We start from the raw sequence: 22,059 nt of genomic DNA on the forward strand, positions 1-22,059 counted from the left end.
TATATCGATCAGATTGTAGTATTGAAGATTCTAAAGCTCTTAGAAATGTAATATTTCTGCCTACAGCATTTCTTGTTCCGGTTGCATGAGGCCTCCTTCACTTACTTCACTTCGGACCTATGTATGTAATTCCACAAATTCAAAGTCGGGTTTCCATTTTTTTATTGTTCACATCTTTCAAAGCCATATATTTTTATAGTTTTATCAATAATATTCAAAATCTATATTTTTAATTTATTATTATTAACAAAAAAACTTGATTAGTAAAAATATATAAAATTAACGTTTATAAACGAAAAACTTATTTTTATGTTTTTGACTTTCAAATCAACGTACTATTCACAATAGCAAACTGCTGACAATCAAAGCCAGCGTTGCCAATCATTAATTCGTTTATTTCCTCTGCAAGTTCGTTTTGGTCATATAAAAAGAAATATATGTATATATACATGTATAAAATATATATAATAAACTATATATATTTTTTTATATGATGATTGATCAATTATGAAACCAACAACAATAACAAGATTTAAATTTAACTCTGAGATGGTTCAATAGAAAACTTAAATCATATTTAACGTCTATTCCAATTATGGCAGCACATTTAATGATGGTTGGCAACGCTAGTTTTTTATTACGTACGGTAGCATTCCGGTTGCGGAGCAAAAGTCAAATGCCGATTTTTCGCTTGCGGTGAAATTTGGTTGAGAAAAACAATAAAGTAGTGTCTAATTACAATAAAAACTCAAAAGTTTATAAGCTAGAGTGCATGGAAAAGGTGCTACAATTCCAATTCTTGAGTGTATAAACAATTACGTTGATAAAACTCTAATGAAAGTGGTCTTATTCCGTGCCGCTTATAAGACTTTTTTTCCCAACCATCAATGCCTTGCAAGGTGCTCCGATTGGAAGGCTCTGGGTGTGTGTGAAAGGAACGCAACTAATATATTTGCACCGAATGCATTGATATAGAGTGAAAGTGATAGCATATTTTTACCTCTGACTAGACGTTGCAAATCTTTCAAAATTAGCAAAAAAAAAAAACATCGTGTTAAAAAAACACACACACATAACTGTCAAATAAACGTCAATTGCGCGCATTTGACATTTTCAACGTTTGCATTCACCGTCTGATGTAAAAAACTTTCTGGAAAAATAAAAATTTTTCCCAACACCAGCAACAACAAAACAAACGGAATATAGTTAAAGTACGAAAATAATAAAAAACGCGCATTATAACGCAAATAACCGTGCATAAATTAATAATATTTCTGTGATTACTAGACGCGTTTAGGCGCTATACAACTTACACCACATTAACCAACATTTTCGGTGTTTCGTTAGGAAAGTGCCGTCATCACGCAAAATGTTAATAAATTTAAGAGTAAAAACGCTCGATGCCCAAACGCATGACTTTAATATTGACAATGAGGTAAGTAGATAGTTTGCGATTAGAACACTGGAAATTCCTAAATCACGCAAAATAGCACCACTCCCTAGCGTATGAAAGGTAGGGGTTGTCTGCCATTGACCGCCTCCGCATATCGTAACGCTATTGTCTAACAATATTAATAGATTTCCCTATATTTTCATGTTATTTTGCTATTCTGCAGTTGACTATTCGCGAATTTAAGGACAAAATCGCTGAGAAAACCAACATTTCCGCAGACCAACAGCGTATCATTTATTGTGGTCGTGTTCTTGCCGATGAGAAACAATTGAAAGAATACGGTGAGTCAAAATATATGAATAGCAAATGCAGCCGACCGCAAAAAAAAAAGAAAAACTTTTGAGACAGCTTATGATTAGATACAGTTGAAATTCAATAATTTACATTTTGTGCTGAATAGAATTTAATTATAGAATTCATTAAACAACAAATAACAAATTTAATTTATTATTTCAAATTATAAATAAATTAATTAATGATAATACTTCTTCAGTGAACTTATTGGAAAAGTTTTTTGATCCATTTTTGTTGGCATGAAAATTACTCAATATATTTTTTATTATTAAAAATAGATGTCGATGGAAAAGTGGTACATGTGGCTGAGCGTCCGCCGCCGTCACAGCGTGGTCCGTCAACTTCCAATTCAACCGCAAACGATACACCAAACACACGTGAGCGTACCAATCGCGGTGGTATGCGAAATTCGCCTTTGTTTAGAGCACTGGATGGCATGGTTGTTGGCACGATGGCAATACCAATGAATCCTGTTGTAAGGCACCAATATTCCTTAGAACTTTTAAATATATTTACATAATTACACTTTCTTCATAGCAAAATAACGGTCAACAGCAGGTGAATCCTTTTGCGGCTTCATCTTCCTTTTGTATGAACCGCATAACAGTGGCTCGGCACATGTTGGATTGTGCAAATAATATCGCCGCCTATTTGGAAGATCCGGAGAGGGTAAATATTTTCGAATACCACTATGAAACACAATGACAATTTGTTTTGTAAATATTTCAGGGTCTCAATAACACCTCTTTGGATATATTGGCACGCGGTAACTGGACTATGGAATCAACTGTGGTGGAGGTCGGTTTCACAGCCGCAGACTTACCACAAAATCAAAATATCGTAGAAATGGTGCAAGATGCTGTCTCCGCAGCGTTACGTCGTAACAACAACACAAACGTGACTGTTGTGCAATTGCCCACAGTGTTTGGTTCCAGTGAGGGTGAAGCCAGCGTTGCGAATGGTGCTGAAGGCGAAGCAAATATGGATGCAACAGAGAGCGAGTCTGCTGCTGTTAACGTGGATGGTGATGTCGATGCCGATGCTGCTGCTGCTGCTGTCATTATAGAGGATGTCATTGATGATGCTTACGAAGGTGTGGGTGCTAACATTAGCGTTGCTTCCGACACTACTGGTACTAGTACCGCAAATAATACCACTTCATCCGCTAACACAACAACTTCAGATGCATCAACAACAGACGCATCAAGTGCATCTACAACAACGGGCACAAACACCGAGGAGAATCCTGCACGTCGTCGCACCAATACACGCGTTTTGGCTGAAGTGGTTGAACAAATGCGCACTGTACATACACGTCTCAATCCATTCATACAGCAATTCTACGAATTGTTAAATAATGATCCAACGTTCGAGGAAGAAGTGTGTACTGCACATATTATATAATAATAAATTTGATAAAATTATTTTATTATATTTTTTTATAGAACACAACCGAACGCGATAATGCACAACGCCTTTACAATCGTGTTTCCGAGGCGCTGCACTATATGTCGCATGCACAGCATGCTATATCCGACTTGATGTTGGACGTCTCACAGCCAGCACCACGTTTTCTCACTTGTCGCCCCATATTGGTGGAGCAAAGCGGTTATGTTAGTTCCAATAATTATTTACCTGCTGTTGCAGCGGCTGCTGCCGCCGCCGCCACTGGTAATAATCAACAACGTCAACGTTCGCGCACTTTTACATTACCACGTCACAATCATCCTGTCACCATAACAACCAGTTCACCACCGACCACTGCAAGCGGTAATGCTAACGGTACTGCAGGTAGCAATGCTGCTGCTGCTGCCGAAGCGGGCAACAATAGTGGTAGTAGCAATGCTGGCAGTGGCGCCGCCGTTGGTAGCAGCGCCAATAATAATCGTAATAGTAACAGCACAACTGCAAGCGCCAGCGCAAGTGGCAGCGGTAGCGGTAGTTCCATTGATGATCCGGTTGATGAACCGCTGACCAATCCGAATGCAACGAGTACAGCGCCAGCAGCGAATGCGGCCACGCAAAGCAACGGTAAGAGTTGCGGCAGTTTGTTAAAATGCAAACTTTGGTTTTTCAGCATAAATTTCATTTATATTGTCTGCGTTTTGCAACTATTATAGATGGTAGTGCCATAGAGATTATGCTCCAACCGAGACGTGGATTGTATTTTGGCAGTAGGTTTTTGTTTTTCCCCCGCTGCTAAATAATATTTGCACAGTTGTTGCTTGTTGTGGTTTACTTTTGTTTGTTTTTGCTTCATGGATTTCCTCCATTTGCACTTTTGTTTTGTTTTTGTGGTTTTGGGAGTGTTTTTAATGTTTAATTTACTAAAAAAAATCAGGCGAATGTCTCATACTCGGTTTTAAGCGGATGGATACAAAAAATAACACTAAATCGATAGCTTTTAATCGAACAAATATTTTTATCGATTATCGATTACTTTTTCTCACAGCTATTGAATTCAAAAAATATTACTTTTGATAAAATAGAATTAAATTGCATCGTAGAATCTCAATAACTGAAAACAAAATTCATATAATTTTGGATCGGTTCAAAAGATAGCAATTTTCATGGAATATAACTTAAAATGAAATCCATAACTAGCGTTAATTGTACTAAAAACCCATTTGTTGATATCTTTTTCCAATTTTTTAAGCATCTAACACAATTTGTTAATTATTTTAAATATAACTTTTACTGAGTTTGGCATTTTAACACCAACAAAGTGAATAAAACGCTGAAGTTTTAAATATTGAAACTTTTTTCGAAATTATCTACGTAACGTAACTTGTGTGCGCTAATTTCAATTAATGATAATTTTTATAAAATTTTGTTCGATTTTTTTACCACAAAAATAAAAAAATTCTGGAATATTATATAAAAATTTTATTTTTCAAACTATAGATAACCCGCAAGTGCAAATGTCACGTCTGATTCAGGCTATGGTGAATTCTGCGCCCATCAACACCGAACTGCATGTGCAAATCCTACCACCCACCATACTGAGTGTGCCAGTGAATGCGCGTGCTGGAAACAATGGCAATGGAGAACAGCAACAACAGCGCGCCACCGCCGCCGCAAACGCCACGGCAGCAGCTGCGGCGAACAATAGCAACAATAATGCAAGTGGCAATGCCACAGGCAGCGGCAGCGGTAGCGGCGCCAACGCCAACAATAATCGCAACAGCAACAATGCAGCACCAGCCGCTGGTGTCGTTTTGACACCTAATAGCGGTTATCGCCCGGTTTCCGCTTCCTTGGCAATTGGCACGTTGCCAACCACATCCACACAAACGCGTTCAACATCTCGCCCGCAACTGCAGATCGGCGGCTTGCCGGCTAACGGTTGGAATGGTCGCTTTATACCAGCCAATATGATGTCCTCATTCGATCGTTTCCTTCCGTGCAATAGTCACCACATTCGGGAGCCGGAGAATGGCAATAACGGCAATGCAGCTAACGCCAGGGCCCCGACGAATGCAAACGCCAACGCCTCCAATGCGAATGCTGCCAGCATCAATAATGCAACGCCACAGATAATAAGTGAGTACCAAAGCAAATGAAATACTAAAAAGTGGTGGAAAGTGTCTGTAGTTAACTGTTGCTATCTTCTTACTTGTATTTAAATGGGGTCAGTGGTATTTTTCAAACTGCCTCAACTTAACCTAGCTTTTGAGTTGGTTCTTTTGCAATTAGACAAAAAACAAAAAAAAAAACAAAAACGATTTCCACCATTTTTCAAACTCTCTTCCCAATTGGAAATTTTCTAATCTATTAGCCACGAATTCGCCTAATCCACGCTCTATACGCGCATTTGCTAATCTTCTGCCGAATGTACATGCCACGCCCATAGTAGGCGCTGCGCCTTCAGCCACTGCGCGCACCAATGCAGCCCCACCGCCACCGTCAATGCGTCCAGCCACACCTTTGTTCTCGTTCCGCAACTTAATATCTGCACGAAATCGGAATGCAGCAGCAGCAGCAACAGCTGCGCCATCGACATGGGGCAACTTTACAACTGCCACCAACTCTCCCGCCGCCGCCGCCGCCGCCGCCGATTCCCCCGATTCTCCCACTTCTCTCGAATTCCCCACTTCCCCCACTTCTCCCACTACCCCCGTTTTCAACTTCCCATCCATCATTGCTGCTCCCCCGGAGAACTACCGTCGGAATTTGCGCGAACAGCTCTTGACTTTCGTGAATCAGCACATTTTCGCCGGTGGTCCAGTCAACGAGGAGACTGTGCCACCGGCGGTTAATCGCGTCGTCGGCTGGTTTGGTGAATCACTGGAATTGTTGCCGCAATACGAGAAGCCCGAGTATGACTCACGTCATTCGGTCGTGAATATTTTGCGTCACATGTTGCCGCTATTCATCGAAGTCGTGCGCGACGAGCAGAGTAATCTGGCCGCGTTCGAGCAGCGCATCAAACGCGTTTGCGATGACTTTGTCAAGCGTCTGTACAGCGTGTTGTATGTGTGTGTGGGCCGCAATAATGCAGAACAATATTGGGTACAATTGAGGCGTTTGCTCTTGGTGCCGACACGTTCGTGTAAGTCCTTTTCACTATACACTTCGCTTTGTAGAAATGGAAATATGAAATTTTTATATTTATTTAATTTTAGATTTCCGCGGTGAAGCACTACATTTCTTAAACAGGTATCTTCACATTAATCCATCCACCACGGACACGGTTGATGCACAACAATTTATTGTACACAGAGATGTACCCAGTGTGGCGGAGAAAGATGCAGTAAGTTGAAAGCATATTTGGAAATTAATACTTTTTTTTTGTAAGTGGGGAGTGTGGTGAATTTTTTCTATAGTGGTGAATTTTTTCTATAGTGGTGAATTTTTTTATTCTGTGAAATATCTAGACCTACTGTATGCATATTCAAATATTCAGATTTCGATATGATTTATCCGTGAATATGGATAAATTTCGGATAGGTTGGATAACGGTAAAATTTCTTGTGTAGACATATTGATGATATATCTTAAATTTTTTGACAATTGTTTAAAAAAAACTGCAAAGAGACTAACTGTGTTGAAATTCGCTAAGATGACGTCGGCAAACAAATTTTGAGATAATTTTATAGATATACAGTTAGTAAAATATTTATTAAAATGAATTGAAATCCAAATTATTTAAAGAAATATTCAATACTCCACATATATATTTAAATATTTCATTTCACACAAAACAACTCAACAGGAGTCCTTCGTAACTCCACCGCAACCTTTCAATTTACAGCCGCTGGAAACTGATGTGGAAATGATCGATGTGGCGTCTACATCCGAAGCAAACCCGCGTAGTAAATTCTCAATAGACATCGACGACAACGACGACGACGACGATGTAGAACCCGAATTTACGCTTCCCGAACCATTACCCCACGTAAGCGCCGGCTCAGAGCCGTGGCATAGAAATTTCCCCATTGACTGGTTGCCGATCATAAGACATGATCTCGGTACACAAAGTGTAGTAAGTAACCATTAAACCTTAAGCGATAATATTCGTTACAAATATTCATTGTGCGCTGCTTGCAGAATCCGCCAAATCAGACACCATTCTCGGATGCGTACATATCAGGAATGTCGGCCAAACGAAGGAAAATGATACAGAACAATAAACCGCCAGCCGATATTAACTCACTTATCGCACGCAGCGTACGCAAAGCCATACAGACGGTGGGACCACGTGCGTCCACGACAGCCGCCGCGGAATCGCTCACAGCCGAGGAGATCACAGAGGCGATCGCCAACGATGCGACGGTGAACACTTCGTTTAGGGAGGCGGTGCGCACAAATGTGCGCGAACGCTTGCAGAAAGACAACAATTTCAAAGCTGATAAATTTCCGCATACCGCAAAGTTCATTAACAAATAGAAATCATAGTTGGGTGCTGCGTAGGTAATGAGCATATATACAGTTATACTATATTTAAACAAGCAAAGCCGTTGTAGACGAAGAAGACGAAAAAAAAGTCGAAGAAAAGGTGGTGAGAAGGAAGGCATGGAAGAACATTAGCATGTATACGCGAATTGCAACTAAACTCAAACGAAACTAAGTTATATAATAAATATTGATGAAAGAGAGAGGCGTGAAATGTTGAAGCAATTAATGTGCAGTTGCTGGTACTTGTTATACAAACAAACAAAAAAAAAAACAAAACAAAAACAAAAAACGTAAACAAAAAAAAATTATTTGATTATATGTAACTATATTTTATTTTTATCATTTTTTAATTAAGTTTATGCTTTTTCTTATTGATAACGTATGCATTGAGCGAAACAGGTGGAAAAAGAGAACAACCCTAGTGGAAAACAAAACAAACAAAAAAATACAAAATACTAATTAAAAACAAACCAATTGTACTTTATACGATATTAATACATACATATATAAAATTATATTAAAAGAAGAAGAGAAAAGAAAATCATAAATTGAAACATTAAAAAAAAAGATGTCACGCATATTGAGTACTAAGTTTAATTAAGACAGCCAACCCACATCTAGAGAAAGCAAAACAGACGCATAACAAACAACTATAACAAGTTTCACACATTTATGTATAGTGCATATAAAGAATAAGGCAAATAAAATATAATCCAATGCACTTGTATGTGCGAATAAACTCTGATTTCTAACAAATCGCACGCAAATCGCATGCTAATGTGGCAACACAAACAAGTATAGGGTGTGTGGAATGCAACAACGAATTATTGATTTGTAGTATGGTATATATTTAAAAAAAAATATATATATAGGCAAAAGTAGAATACTAGAATTTATCATTTTTTAAAAAGTCAAAATTTCAGCAACGAGACAGCAAGTGAAACTCCATATATTGGGCATAATCATTGAATCGGCAGCGTATTCGATTACGATACGTTAAAGATTTTCGATCGAAACGGATTCAATGATTAGGCCCAATTTTCAAAGGTCAAAGGAGATGGAACGCGTGAAAGAAAATTGTAATATTCAAGCGTCAATTGATTCTACGTAATCTAACAAGATCTCACAACTGCAGTTTTCCTCGAAAGTTGTTAGTCGAATGTTTACTGTCTCTACAGCAGAAATAAACCTGAAATGCATTTGGATTTATCAAAGGCTGCCACATCAGCAGTATTTCTTAAAACTACAACAACAATTCATATTATTTTCCACTTAAAAATGGCAAGCATTTTCCCTTTCAGCACTATAAAATTGATATCTGATTACAATGGTGAAATTGGTATTGGCTGCAGCGCCCTAAGGTATGCTATAATATTTTTAATTTGATTTATTTCATTCCAATTGGCAAATCATTAATAAATTCATGCCTCATTTTCCAGCGTATTAATCATATCATCAAAATTTATGCTAACAAAATTCAAAATTAATACTAGCAACTGGAAACTAATGTATTGTCTAAAGAATTTCAAAAACTTGCGGATTATTATAAAGATTACATTTTATTGTACATCAAGGCTTAAGGTAAGTACAGAAATGTAAAAAATGGAATTAATTTGTTGTAGTACACATTCTCACATTTTACAAAAATATGAGAGGTCATCGAAGAAAATACGCGAGGTTTGCTGCAGATTTGTCAGTAGCTATATCGTCCCTTTATGTCCAAGGCCTTTAAAACAATTTTTCGTAGGCCAATTCATTAGAACGATTATCTTATAAGATGATACCGACGATAATTGTTGACATAATAAGAGCTTCTTCGCATCCGCACGAGTTCCGTTATCGTTTCAAAAATAATTTTAGTTTTTTTTTTTAAACAGTGTGAAAAAACGCTAACTTCGGCTGTACCGAAGCTAATATACCCTTCACAGGTGCATTTCTTTTAGTAACTATGTGTTTAAGCAAATCTAAAGACGTAAGAAAAAGTAAGTAAAAACAAGCATTTGATCTCGATCTTTCAGTTTGTACGGCAGCTATTTGCTATAGTTAACCGAACCTAACAATTTTTTGGGAGATTATATTATTACCTTAAGCAGTAATCCATGTCAAATTTCGTGAAGATACCACGTCAAATGCGAAAATTTTCCATACAAGCCATTGATTGAGACCGTTCAGTTTGTATGGCAGCTATATGCTATAGTGAACCGATCTGAACAATTTTTTCGGAGATTAAATGATTTATATGAACAATAACTCACACCAAATTTCGTGAAGATATGTAGTAAAATGGGGAAGTTTTCCATACAAGCCTTTGATTCCGTTTGTTCAGTTTGTATGGCAGCTATATGATATAGTGGTCCGATATCGGCAGTTCCGACAAATGAGCAGCTTCTTGAAGAGAAAATAACTTCTGCAAAACGATATCTTAAAAACTGAAGGACTAGTTCGTATATATACAGACGGACGGACAGACATACGGACATGGCCAAATCGACTCAGTTCAACATACTGATCATTTATATATATACTTTATAGAGCCTCCGACGCTTCCTTCTGGGTGTTCCAAATTCGTGACAAACTTAATATACCCTGTTCAGAGTATAAAAATGTAGGAGAAAAATTGTAGACTAAAATTTTGCGGGACGATGCTAATTTTTAGTACCAAACTGCGTGGAACACAAATTCTTTAACACGTAAAAAACGTAGAGGAGTTAGAGAGGCTTTTGAGTTGCGGAAGGTAATTTGAATGAAATTTGACTTCTATTGCCAATTCAAGTGGTCGAGTTGTGGAAGTTTAACTGTGTTCTAGTGTTTTTTTTTTTATTAAATAAATATGCATAAGGATGGCACAATCCAGATAAAATCAATAAAATAAATAACAAAATAATATCAAGAGGTGTTATAGATAATATATGACATTAATATACTATCTATTCTTTATATTAAGGTATCCCTAAATGTAGGCAATGGTATTTTGCTTATCCAGTAGAATTGAAATCATACAATCAAAAATCATAGCCTACTTTTAGGGGCAAAAAGTGATTAACGCTTTTATTTTCAGTAAATTTTTTCATTATACTGTTTCTATTGAATACGCATTTTCCAAACCATTTTTTTTTTAATTTTTATGATAGAATTCTATTTAGTTATTCAATTGAAATTTTTTTAAATTCCAAAAAACTTTTGCTTTCTTCTGTCCCACTGTGAGTACATACCCACTTGTATGCCGAAAAAAAAACAAAAAAAAAATACAAAAATAAAAGAATTTCACCAGCACCAGCCCTAGTTCATAGTATGTACAAAAGCGCAAAACGTAATTGATAAATTCATTCATTAAAATGTGTGGGATTTTACTTTTAATCGCATTCCAACACTATCACCGGCACATGATGTGATGACGACAGCAGTAGAGCCCATTTCTCCGCTATAACCACACATATATGTATTGACGTCCAACGCTTGGAATTCGAAGCAATTTGGCTCAAGATGCAAATGGCCAAAATAGAAATATGCCATTTCAACAAATTCAATAATATTTTAATTACCACAGCGGCGCCTACATATCAATTTGGTTATCACAGCAACGACATAAACAACAAGAAATGGAAAAAGAATGGAACAGAAGAGTTGATCAACAAGACAGCAGAGCACTTAAAATATTTCTGGGAAGAAAGTGGTTCAAAGGTTGGAAGACTTGATTTAATTTAATTATTTTTGATTTACACACACACACACACACATACATACATACGTACATACATACATACATACACATTCAATCACTTATTGTCATAATCAGGACTTTTCGTTTATGATCCTTTACTAATCTGAGCCTTTCTATTTAGAAACTGTGAACTTATATTCAGGTGTGTTTAATTATGTACATCCACACACACTCTCACATCATACATATTCGTTTTGACAAATTATTTCGCTGGATTTGCATGTATGTCCGGAATTTATACCCAACACGCCATCTAACCGCTCACAAATCAATTGGTCGATGTCACTGCCCACACATTTCAAACACATCAAATATTTATCTCTTTTCTCACATACCTTAGGTGTCACACACGGCAATTTATGTGCATACCTACATGCATCTGTACGCATGTATGTTTGTATGTACGATGAAAATGTCAACATGTTTGGTATGATGAAGTGGCTCATTAAAATGAAATGTTATATTTAACAACTGTGCCAAAAATTCAAAATAAGCAAAACTCGCGGCATAATCACACAAGATATACAGACATACATATATATTTGATTTGTGCAGAAAAAAGTGTCACCTATTAAAAATAAATATAATACATAGGCAGTTCTATAATATTTTAATGAAATATGTGGGGTGATGAAAAAATAAATATCGCAAAAAAAAAAAACAAAATATGGTGTGAGGTGTGTGGATAAAAATAGCTTAGCGCGTAATTATTTTTATTTACCGTTTGATTTAAAATTAGTACATATAAATATATAAACATACATACATACATACATCTACTATGTAGAGCCGTTTGTTCAATAGTGTGTTGATTATGATATATGCTATTGGCTGGATTTTAGATTTGGTGAGTCATACTAGAAGAGAGACACCTCATCAAAGTCTATTTATCAAAGTTTGCAATCAAAAAACAACAACAAAAAAGGACTATTAAACTTAATGATTAACAAACATATCAGAAATAGTTTTAATGCCCCAAGTTCTGAGATAGTTCTTGATAATATATTCTAGAAGTAAGGAAACAGGAATTTAATCTCTTTATCTGGCTTTATTAAACATCTATTTTTATATTCTCGCAACAAAAGTTGATAAGAGAGTATTATAGTTTTGTTCACATAACGGTTGTTTGTAAGTCATAAAACTAAACGAGTTAGATATAGGGTTATGTATATCAAAATAATCAGAGTGACGAGATGAGTTAAAGTCTGAATCTCTGTCTGTCCGTACGTCCGTGCAACGGATAACTTGAGTAAAAATTGAAATATCTTGACGAAACTTAATACACATGTTCCTTGGGAACGTGAGAGCGTTGTTTCGAAAACGGGCAGAATCGGACCACTGCCACGCCCACAAAATGGCGAAAAGCGAAAACACATAAAGTGTCATAACTAAGTCATAAATAAAGTTATAAAAGTAAAATTTGGAATAAAGGATCGCACTAGTAAGGGCCATATTTGGATGTAATTTTTTTGGGGAAGTGGACGTGGCCCCGCCCTCAAATCGGTTATTTGTACATATATCGCAAGCTAATGAAGCTATATAAACCAAGCTTTCTGTAGTCGGTTCCCTTACGTACCGCACCATACACCATGAAAATGAAACGAAAAACGTCAGAAACGAGACACTAAATGTTGTAGAAGAAATAGCAGAAAGAAACTGCACTTAGATTTTTTTACAAAATGGAAAATGGGCGTGGCATCGGCCACTTATGGTTCAAAATCCATATCTCAGGAACTACTCGACCGATTCGAATGAAATTCGGTATATATTATTTTCTTGACACCCTGATGACACGTGTGGAAAATGGATGAAATCGGTTCACAATCCCAACAACTCCCCATATTACTCAATTTTGAATTCGATCTTCTTTCTTCACTTTATAATATATATATAAGGAACCAATGAAGACAGCGAAATAAAACTTTACACAAATATTGTATATGATCTGTGGCATCACTTGTGAAAGAATTGTCGAAATCGGACTATAACTTTTCAATAGCCCGGATATCGAATATGAAGAACTCAGTGCCTTATGGTAATTTTCACCGAAAATATCGGTAAATTTCTCAGATATCTCAATTTAATTCAGAGGAAATCTTTTTTTTTCTAATAAAAAAAAAATATATGTTGTACAGATCACTGGTACTGCCCTTCGATGCCAAACAAAAAATCTCCACAACAAAGGGAACAACACTTAACTGTAACTCTACTCAACAAGAACAGCTTTGTTGCCAATAATAATTGAATTGGGCGCTTGAGCGTGTCTTCAGCAGCCTCAGTATTCACGCATACTCTACTCTGAGCTCCATGGCGCTGCAGTAGCTTGGGGGAAACACGAGATAAGCATCAATTATTGTGGCACGCGCTCACTTATTTACGTTAGGGATAGCGTCGGATCATTAGGTAGCATGCTACATAAGCACACTTTCATCGTCGAAATATTTATTTGTACCCAATACACAAACGCAAGGAGTCAAAAAGCTCTGTGAGTATAAATAACAATTTTTATCTCATTATCTGAAAAAATGGGTCTTCAAATAAAACACGATTTGATCTCCATTTCAATTTTAGATGGATGATGGATCAGTATTTTGTAAAGAAGAACAGAAGGAAGAGTAGAATACTGAAATACGAATTAAGGGGGACATGGGTTTCGTGGGTTACCAAAAATCGTTTTTTTGTTTTTTGGCTTATTAATTTCTACAACATCTCAGTAATAAAATCCGAAATTTTCAAGTCGATCCGAATAACAGTTGCGGAGATACAGCCTTTGGAAGGTTTGCGGTCTAAGTCAGGTATTATTGTTACTCAAAACTTTAAACGCGTTTTTCTCCGAGCCCCGTGTTTTCAAAGTCGGTTGTCAAATGTTCTCGAAAACTACTCAACCGATCTTAATGTAATTTTGAACAGGTGAATTTACTCCTGCTCCAAGGATTCTTTTTTTCTTAAATTATAACTCGAAAAAAAATTTGTAAAGCAAATTTCACCGATTTTTTTATTTTTTTTTTTGGAAAACTGTCTTACAAAATTCCAATTTTTCCTTTTTTGTCTTTACTTCGTTCAAGTACGAGTTTATGGTCTTATCTAAAAGACATCTTATCTAAAAGACATTTTGACAACGCGGACGCACCTTTTTTCCGAGGGGTCACCGGTAATGACGTCACAATAGAGTAGTTAAAACTTTTTTTTTTTTAATTTCAGAAATTATTCTTTAAATATGTATCTATAAGACAGAAAAAAAGTTTGAATTAAATAAATAATTTTTTACATGAAAAAATATATTGAAAATAGATCATTTTTACGCGACGAAACCCATGTAACCCCTTAAGAATACAAATTGAAAATAAAGAAAATTATTCTAGTTTTGATACGTTACACTTCTTTTTATCTAGAAATAGTCGATAATCCTTTTCCGAATCTTAATTTTAGTATACCTTTAAGTATAACACTTAACTCCATAGAGGTAGTATCCAATCAACAGAATCCCAAAATATGAGAGAACATCATTGAGGAACATACATGATATTCATTGATCGTTTGTCAGTAGATATATGTTTTCTATACGTCCAAGCCCTTAAACATTTGTAGACCAGTCCTTTAGCACGATTATCTCATCAGACCGAGGTAGAATCTAAAACAGTAACAAATTGAACTTTAACACATAGGATAATAATGATTTGTTAGAAGTTCAGTAATCAGGGGTAAACTTATAGGTGATTTTATGCTGCACAAGTTCTGGGGTTTAGAGACTAAATTATTATTTTTTTGAAAGAAAAGAATATTGGTCTTCAAGATAGATCTGAGACGGATAAAAGAGATCTTAATTTGGGTTCGAAGCTTTTGTTTTAAGAGACTTATATGAATTTCGGCATTCGTAAGATTTATGGGTTAGAATATAAAATTTGGTGTTGAGTGACATACATATTTCAGCTTCCATAAATTACTTTTTAGGTTAGAAATTTGTGTTTGGACACTGAAACGAAAGACTTTGAAGACCAGTAATTCCTTTTTAGATCTTTTATAATATGAGTGTATAGATTCCAACATCGAATTTTCCTTTTTAGGTTACGTTCCTAATTTTTTATTCAGTGAGACAAATAAAAATTGAAAATTAACTGTTATCACGAGTACTTTTATAAAAGAACTTGACACTTCTTTAAGGTCACATTCGTTTTAGGGTTAAGTTCAAGACCTTAAACTCTCACGATCCGAAAAATGGTACTTCTAAGTTTCCTAGAATTCCCGTTATTCCCTGTGCATTGGGTATAAAACATTCGGTAGCAGTGGAAGATCATTTCTTTCGTTTTTTTGTACTTACATAAAACTCGTATTTGCCGTTATGTATCATATATGTATGTATGTATGGCTGAGCACACTCCTGCCAAAGATCACTGCTATGCTGCGCACAGCAGTCTGTCACTTGGCGACACCCAGTTAATTACTCATTATGCGCTCTCATTAAATTAAGCGTAAAGAATTTTCAAGTGCAGAACAGTGCCGGAATGATGATGGGCGCCTCGACGGCAACATTGCGCGCTGTCAACACTATTTAGCATGAAAACATATGTGGATATTGTAATGTCGCCAATGCAACATCGCATGCAATAACAACAACAACACTAACACACTTTTACATATTGTTTTGCAGTAAAATGTAAAGGAACTTTACGGAATGCGTAAGCAAAGGAATTCGCAAGCAGCAGAAGATTGGCTCTGCACCATGGGTGAGGCGCGCGCGGTGTACAGAGGCGTTAAACAGTTGGCCAGCAGGAGGGACACATATGTGTGAGAGCATGCGTTAATGACATTATAGGAACTTACACACACACTCATCCATGGAGGGCACGCATGCCAACCACCAACGGGTATGTGATATCGAGCAAGAATCTGTGCTCATTTTGGAAAAAAAACACTCGCACGCAAGACACCGTTTACACACACACACATATGCAGAGTCATATGTATGTAGCTGCTAAGTAGTCTTCTGCAGAATGTGTTGATTCTTATGCATGTGTCTCATATGATGCGCCCGAAAAATACCGAAGGGTAAAGTACTACTTAGACGCACTTGCTGGCGGCAAAGTAGGCTGACGCGCTGACAAGCGGCTGCAGGCATCACTCACATTCCATTCACTCGACTTCATTCGACATTTGGAGCGCGTTGAAGAACTGCTAAACGCGACTGCTGACTGCTGACGCTCGTTATTTGGCGCCAATGAAATGTATGTTGTTATTTTTATTGTTGTTTTTCGTTTATTTTTTTATTTTTTGAAAATTCCTTAATTAATACGACGCGTAACAAATGAAATAAGCTAATTCCACCAATGCGACCACGAAGTGCGCTCAATTACCGCAAAAGGGGGTATTGCGTTGGTCCGCATCGATGACGCAGTTGATATTTGGTCAAAACAATTGCGGCGACACAGCAGTACTTTCAGGATTTTTAATTCGAAAATCAAGTATTGGAATTCGTAATTGCTACTGTACTTACCAATTGGCTCTCTGTTCGTGTACAGTTGAGTTGCTCAAATCGGCAGTATCTGTGGAAATGATCGTCTCTTAAAGACACAAAGCTCTTTAGAGCCTAGAAACCCAAAAAATCAAGTATTAGCTTCAATATAATCTAGAGGAAAGAGCTTCATTAATGGCCTCTGTACTCGAACTTAATTGAAAAGATCACGCTTTTCACATCCTTCCTGATCCACATTGGATGTCTGATGTCATTGACCGACCCTTTGCTGACCATATTGATAAAAGTTACCATGATGAATCTTAATTCTCTAGGAGACACAGGAAGTTCTGCGACCATTTCATGTATAAGGTAGGTAGTTTAAAGGTTATGCTTTTAATGGCTGCAAAAGACAATAAATACTTCCCCCTAAAGTCGGGACTACGTACCCGAAATGGACACAGATTCTTAAACGACCGATCATTCACCAATGCGAATCATTCCTCTAAACTCAGCAAGATGACTGACTTGTTGACTCGTATCGGTTCTGCGGCTAATAATGTTGACTTTATAGTTAACTGTTCGTGATCCTTCATAAAAGCGACCAACTTCCCACAAGTTGTTTATTACCTCATTCTAGAATGACAGAGTATGCAGAAAATCTCTTGGGTTGAGGTTGAGCACCATATATTTAACCGTAGATCCATCAAAACCTTCTAGTCAATTCTGGTTCCCTTTACGCGTGCTCAATGGTCGAAGAAGTCGAAGAACAACAAGAAATATATTTATGTTTGCAGACAGCCAGGCGACCTTGAAGTCACTAAAGTCTCTTAGAGTCTCATCGAAGATCGGGAAAGAATTGTTTGAGCTATTAATGGCTCCATCTGACTATTTCACAATAAACCAGCAATGGGTTCCAAGGCACAGTGACATTCCAGAAAACTGTGAAGCGGATGAACTAGGTACCACCTTACAAATAAATTCCGATAAATAAGAAATATACATTCCTCAGGCCTCTTGTAGACATTTAATCGACAAATACGTCATAGATATAGCTGAGACTCTAATTGTAAAAGTTGACAATAAGTAGAAGAGGAGGATACAGTAGAACATCTTCTATGAGGATGTAAGGCTTTACACAAGAAAACAAAGACAAACGATCGGTCATTTTCTTGACGATGTCTCCGGAGTTGTATTTATAAAACTTATTGAATTGAACAACTTTATCAACGCCACAGGATGGTACATGGTAGTGTGAGTTCTTCTTCTAGGGACTTCTAGTCCTAGTGGAGTGACAATGGGCCTTCTAAAGGCCTAAGTGCGTGGTATAATATCCACTTTACCTACCTACCGTCCTTTTAGTCTTCTGTACCATACCAATACCGATCCAACAGGAGTCCCTCGAAGTCATTGGTTAGTTTGTACTTAAACGATTTGTGAAGCTCGACATTAAAATATCTACCAGTGAGGCATTTGTGATAATGAACGGGTCATATACATATATCCGTTATAATCTTGATAATAATAAGAAATTCTCTGGGAGTCGAATAACATGTCGTTTAAGGTATAAATCCTCCAAAAGCAATAAATTAATTTGTGTGAGAAACTCCAATCGGTTATGTAACATAACACTTTGCTGAGCGATAACAATGAAATAAATAAGATAATGAGAGCAACGATAGGCGCCTCAAGGCAACACATACTTACATAAGTGAGACAACAATGCGCGTGTGCGTGCGTGTGTGAGGGTGCGTAGGCAAATTTTTTAGGGACTTGCAACATCCCTTTCCATCAACTTGTTATCGCTAATGCACACCCACACATACACACACATGTAGTGCCCACTAATTCCCATGCAAACGTAAATATGTATCTTTAGCGCCATGCCGTGCATTAACGCTTATTGTCAATTGCCACTTCAACTGCAATGCTTTGCTGATAACGATTGCATGCCCAGCGGCTTATAGGCGTACATACACAGATACATATGTATGTAACACATGTTCGTAGCTATGCACATATGATGTGTGTATGTATGTATGTATGTGTGTGTTTGGTGTCACATTCATTGTGATTATCACGTTTTCTGTCACTGTCTGTATGTTCATTTTCTTTAGATTTAGGTATATTTATTTGCTGCAGATAAGCCATGGGTAATTGATTGCTTGTATGTAAATAATGTGTAAAGCCAGAAGTGAAGTAGTGAAGGCAAGAGCAAACGGGGGAACACATGTGCAACGCATGCCAATGTTTGTTGTTATTGTATTCTTAGATACAATATTTATAAGATACATACATACATATATTGACATTAAAATCGTGTATGCGTGCCTGATCAATTCGGTGTCATATTGCCAACAATTACAAAATTGTAGCATTTCCTTTACGAAAATAGCGATATGGATACGGTAAAGGAAAAAATATACTCAATAAATAATATGCGTACACTGAGAAAAATCATTGTATTTAATTGTTGAAATTCTCGAGTAAATAAAATAACAATTTAGTTAGGTTAGGTTTGTCTGGTGTGCCAAGCGATACCAGAAGGAGTCCCGTCACGTATTCTCTGAGTAGTAGTCATCGGTTAGGATGACATCGCTTGACGTGAGTTGTAAGAGAATATGAGGCCTCACTACCGATATTTCTTCCAAGTTTTCGTACTGTGGGGACCCTAGATACCTGAAGCGTTGTATTGCTAGCGCAGGAGAAAAAAAAAAAATAATTTTATTAAAATTTTATTTTACTAAATTTTTTTTCTCAAGTCGAGATGATGGTTTACTCTAAACCATAACTTAACATAGACGTCTTCGAATTGTGATACAATGAAGGTAAAGTATATGATTAGATTAGATAGTTTCTAAAAATCAATATATGGGTTTCGTGGGTTCAAAAAATCGAGTTTTTATTTTTTCCGTTTTAATTTCTACAACATCTCAAGAATATTATCCTAAATTTTCAATTCGATCCGAATAATACTTTCGGAGATACAGCCTTTGGAAGGTGAGCGCTTCAAGTAAGGTATTATTGTTACTCAAAATTTCTCATTAAACGCGTTTTTCTCGGTACCGTGTTTTCAAAGTCAGTTGTCAAATGTTCTCGAAAACTAAACAAATTTGACCGAAGTTTTTATTTTTTTGGAAAAATTTCAGCCAAAATTCTAATTTTTTTTGTCTTTCCTTCGTTGAAGCACGAGTTTATGATCTAACCTAGAACACTTATTTTTGTTTTTCAATTTGGATGATTCTGTTAGGAGTTATGCTGAGAATGCGGACGCACCTTTTTTCCGAGGGGTCACCGGAGGAGTTTTAATTTTTTTTTTTATTTCAGAAATAATTCTTTGAATATGTATCTATAAGACAGAAAAAAGGTTGAATTAAAAAATAATTTTTTACGTAGAAAAAATTATTGAAAATAACCCTTTTTAATAGACAAAATCCATGTAACCCCTTAATAGGTTTTTAGAAGCAATTTTTTATTATTTGATTTAAATTTCAAACTCTAAATTTCGACTTTAAAGCTGCTTTCGACAGCACGAAAAGGAGCTACTGAATTTAGCGATGTCTGAATTTGGTACCCCGCAAAACTAATACGGCTGTGTAAGCCGACGTTGAGCAACACCAAAAGCTCCGTGAGGATCGGAAAAGGACCTCTCCGAGCCGTTCGATACCAAACAAGGTTTCAGACAAGGTGACTCGCTATCGTGTGACTTCTTTAACCTGATGCTGGAAAAAATAGTTCGAGCCGCAGAGCTAAACAGAGAAGGTACCATTTTTTATAAAAGTATAATAGTAGCTGTACTGGCATACGCCGATGATAATATCATCTACAAATATACATTTATAAATAATCAATAATGTTTCAGAAATATATTTACACAGTCTGTCAGAAAAGATTGGAAGCAGATAATATGAGCGAGAGGTTAACAGATTTGGACATAGCCGTTGGAAATATCTCCACTTCCATAACCTCAACTTTAATTTTCTTTTATTCCATTATTATATTCAGTATTCAGTATCTGAAAACTATAGTGTAACTAACAGCTGTTACGTTGAGCAATTTACAAGTTTCTCTTATACCAAGAAAGAATATATAACGAAACATAATCTGAAGTGAACAGAACTGTTATGTTTTAGGTTAGGAGCAGCGTGCGGTTCATCATCAGCCAGGTACCGTTACAGTTCTTCGACAGCACGAGAGGATTTTTTGGATATCGAAGCATTTGATCACAGAAAAATATTGAAAAGTTAGTTCCAGAAGTTACTAATACACTAACTAACATTCATAGACCCATTTCTGTTAAGTCTAATTTATTTTTACTTTTAGCTATAAATAGGATACTAAGCCGTTATATGTGTCATCAGTTGTGGCAATTGGATGAATCGCTTAGATCGAATCTATGTGAATGCATAATAGAAGGTCTTAAGAGTATATCGCGAAGATATCCAAGTGCGTTGGATATATAGCACTGAATTGATAGCCAAGCAGACTTGTTCCATTAAATACGTTACGGAATTAGATGCGTCTCATTGTATGGGCCGCGTAGAATCAAAGAAAGGAGCCAGTAGCTGTTGAACTCTAGACATAGTCTATACATTCATATTCGTTTGTATGTCCACATGTATTTATACTCTGACATCCACTCATATGTACTACATAACACTTATACGCTTCCATTGATCTTTTTTTACAGCAGCAGCTAATCGAATATATCAGTTGAAAATGAGATTGCCACTTAAAATTTTAGCAGCCATCCACGAAGTGGCAATAAAGAATCCACACTGCCAATTAGAAATAGTAGCATAATAATAGTACAACAACAACAACTACAACAACGGCGATTGGGCCTTTTACTGTCGATTGATTTGCTTGCATATGAGAATAAACTTTCTTCCGGCTGGATTGCGTGTACAATTGTCTAATTACCGGATTGGATATGATGAGTTTATCGGCAACGGCAGCTGATAAAAACTTTCCAGCCAACATACAGATGTAAGAATGTAGCTGGGTATGCGAAGCTGAAGCAACAATTGCAGGAGCGCGCTATAAGTGTGCAATAATAACAATAACAACACGACAACGCGTCGAGCAATCGATCGCCTGCCGCAGTTTGATTCAGTAATGCATTGCAAAAACGAAGCAACAACAAAAAATACTAGCTGGAGCGCTGGATACTACTAAGAACGGGCGTTTAAAAGATACTGCTCATTTATATGAGTGTAAGTGTGTGTGAGCGCCCATTTATGT

At 36.7% G+C, this 22,059-nt stretch overlaps 2 protein-coding genes across 13 annotated transcripts in view; one reads left to right on the forward strand and one right to left on the reverse strand.

Annotated features, from left to right (window-relative positions):
• LOC114803847 (cytochrome P450 4d8-like) overlaps window positions 1-312 on the reverse strand; it is a 38,557-nt gene extending 38,245 nt beyond the window's left edge. For 5 of the 8 annotated variants that reach the window (XM_054228985.1, XM_054228987.1, XM_054228990.1 and 2 more), the window contains exon 1: window positions 106-311. The gene's annotated coding sequence lies outside the window, so the exon portion shown is untranslated. Of the gene's footprint in view, window positions 1-64 lie in introns of all 8 variants that reach the window. The other 3 variants (XM_054228988.1, XM_054228989.1, XR_008470854.1) reach the window with 2 other exon arrangements.
• A 327-nt stretch (window positions 313-639) lies between these two features.
• Window positions 640-8,384, forward strand: LOC105211131 (large proline-rich protein bag6-B). Of its 5 annotated transcripts, XM_029039537.2 has the most exons (13): window positions 640-1,211; window positions 1,288-1,435; window positions 1,617-1,734; window positions 2,026-2,222; window positions 2,285-2,416; window positions 2,477-3,127; window positions 3,193-3,778; window positions 3,868-3,921; window positions 4,652-5,290; window positions 5,526-6,299; window positions 6,373-6,500; window positions 6,963-7,232; window positions 7,298-8,384. In XM_029039537.2, exons 2-13 carry the CDS (start codon window positions 1,370-1,372, stop codon window positions 7,634-7,636), a joined length of 3,954 nt encoding a protein of 1,317 aa, XP_028895370.2. In that variant the 5' UTR covers window positions 640-1,211; window positions 1,288-1,369; the 3' UTR covers window positions 7,637-8,384. The 5 variants fall into 5 exon arrangements, with proteins under 5 accessions (XP_028895370.2, XP_011180740.2, XP_011180743.2 ...); XM_011182438.3 differs by having other exon boundaries at window positions 640-1,435; window positions 7,002-7,232; XM_011182441.3 differs by having other exon boundaries at window positions 640-1,435; window positions 5,604-6,299.
• Window positions 8,385-22,059: the final 13,675 nt, after the last annotated feature.

This window comes from Zeugodacus cucurbitae, chromosome 4 (genome assembly GCF_028554725.1).
Source record: "Zeugodacus cucurbitae isolate PBARC_wt_2022May chromosome 4, idZeuCucr1.2, whole genome shotgun sequence".
Classification (NCBI taxonomy): Eukaryota; Metazoa; Arthropoda; class Insecta; order Diptera; family Tephritidae; genus Zeugodacus; species Zeugodacus cucurbitae.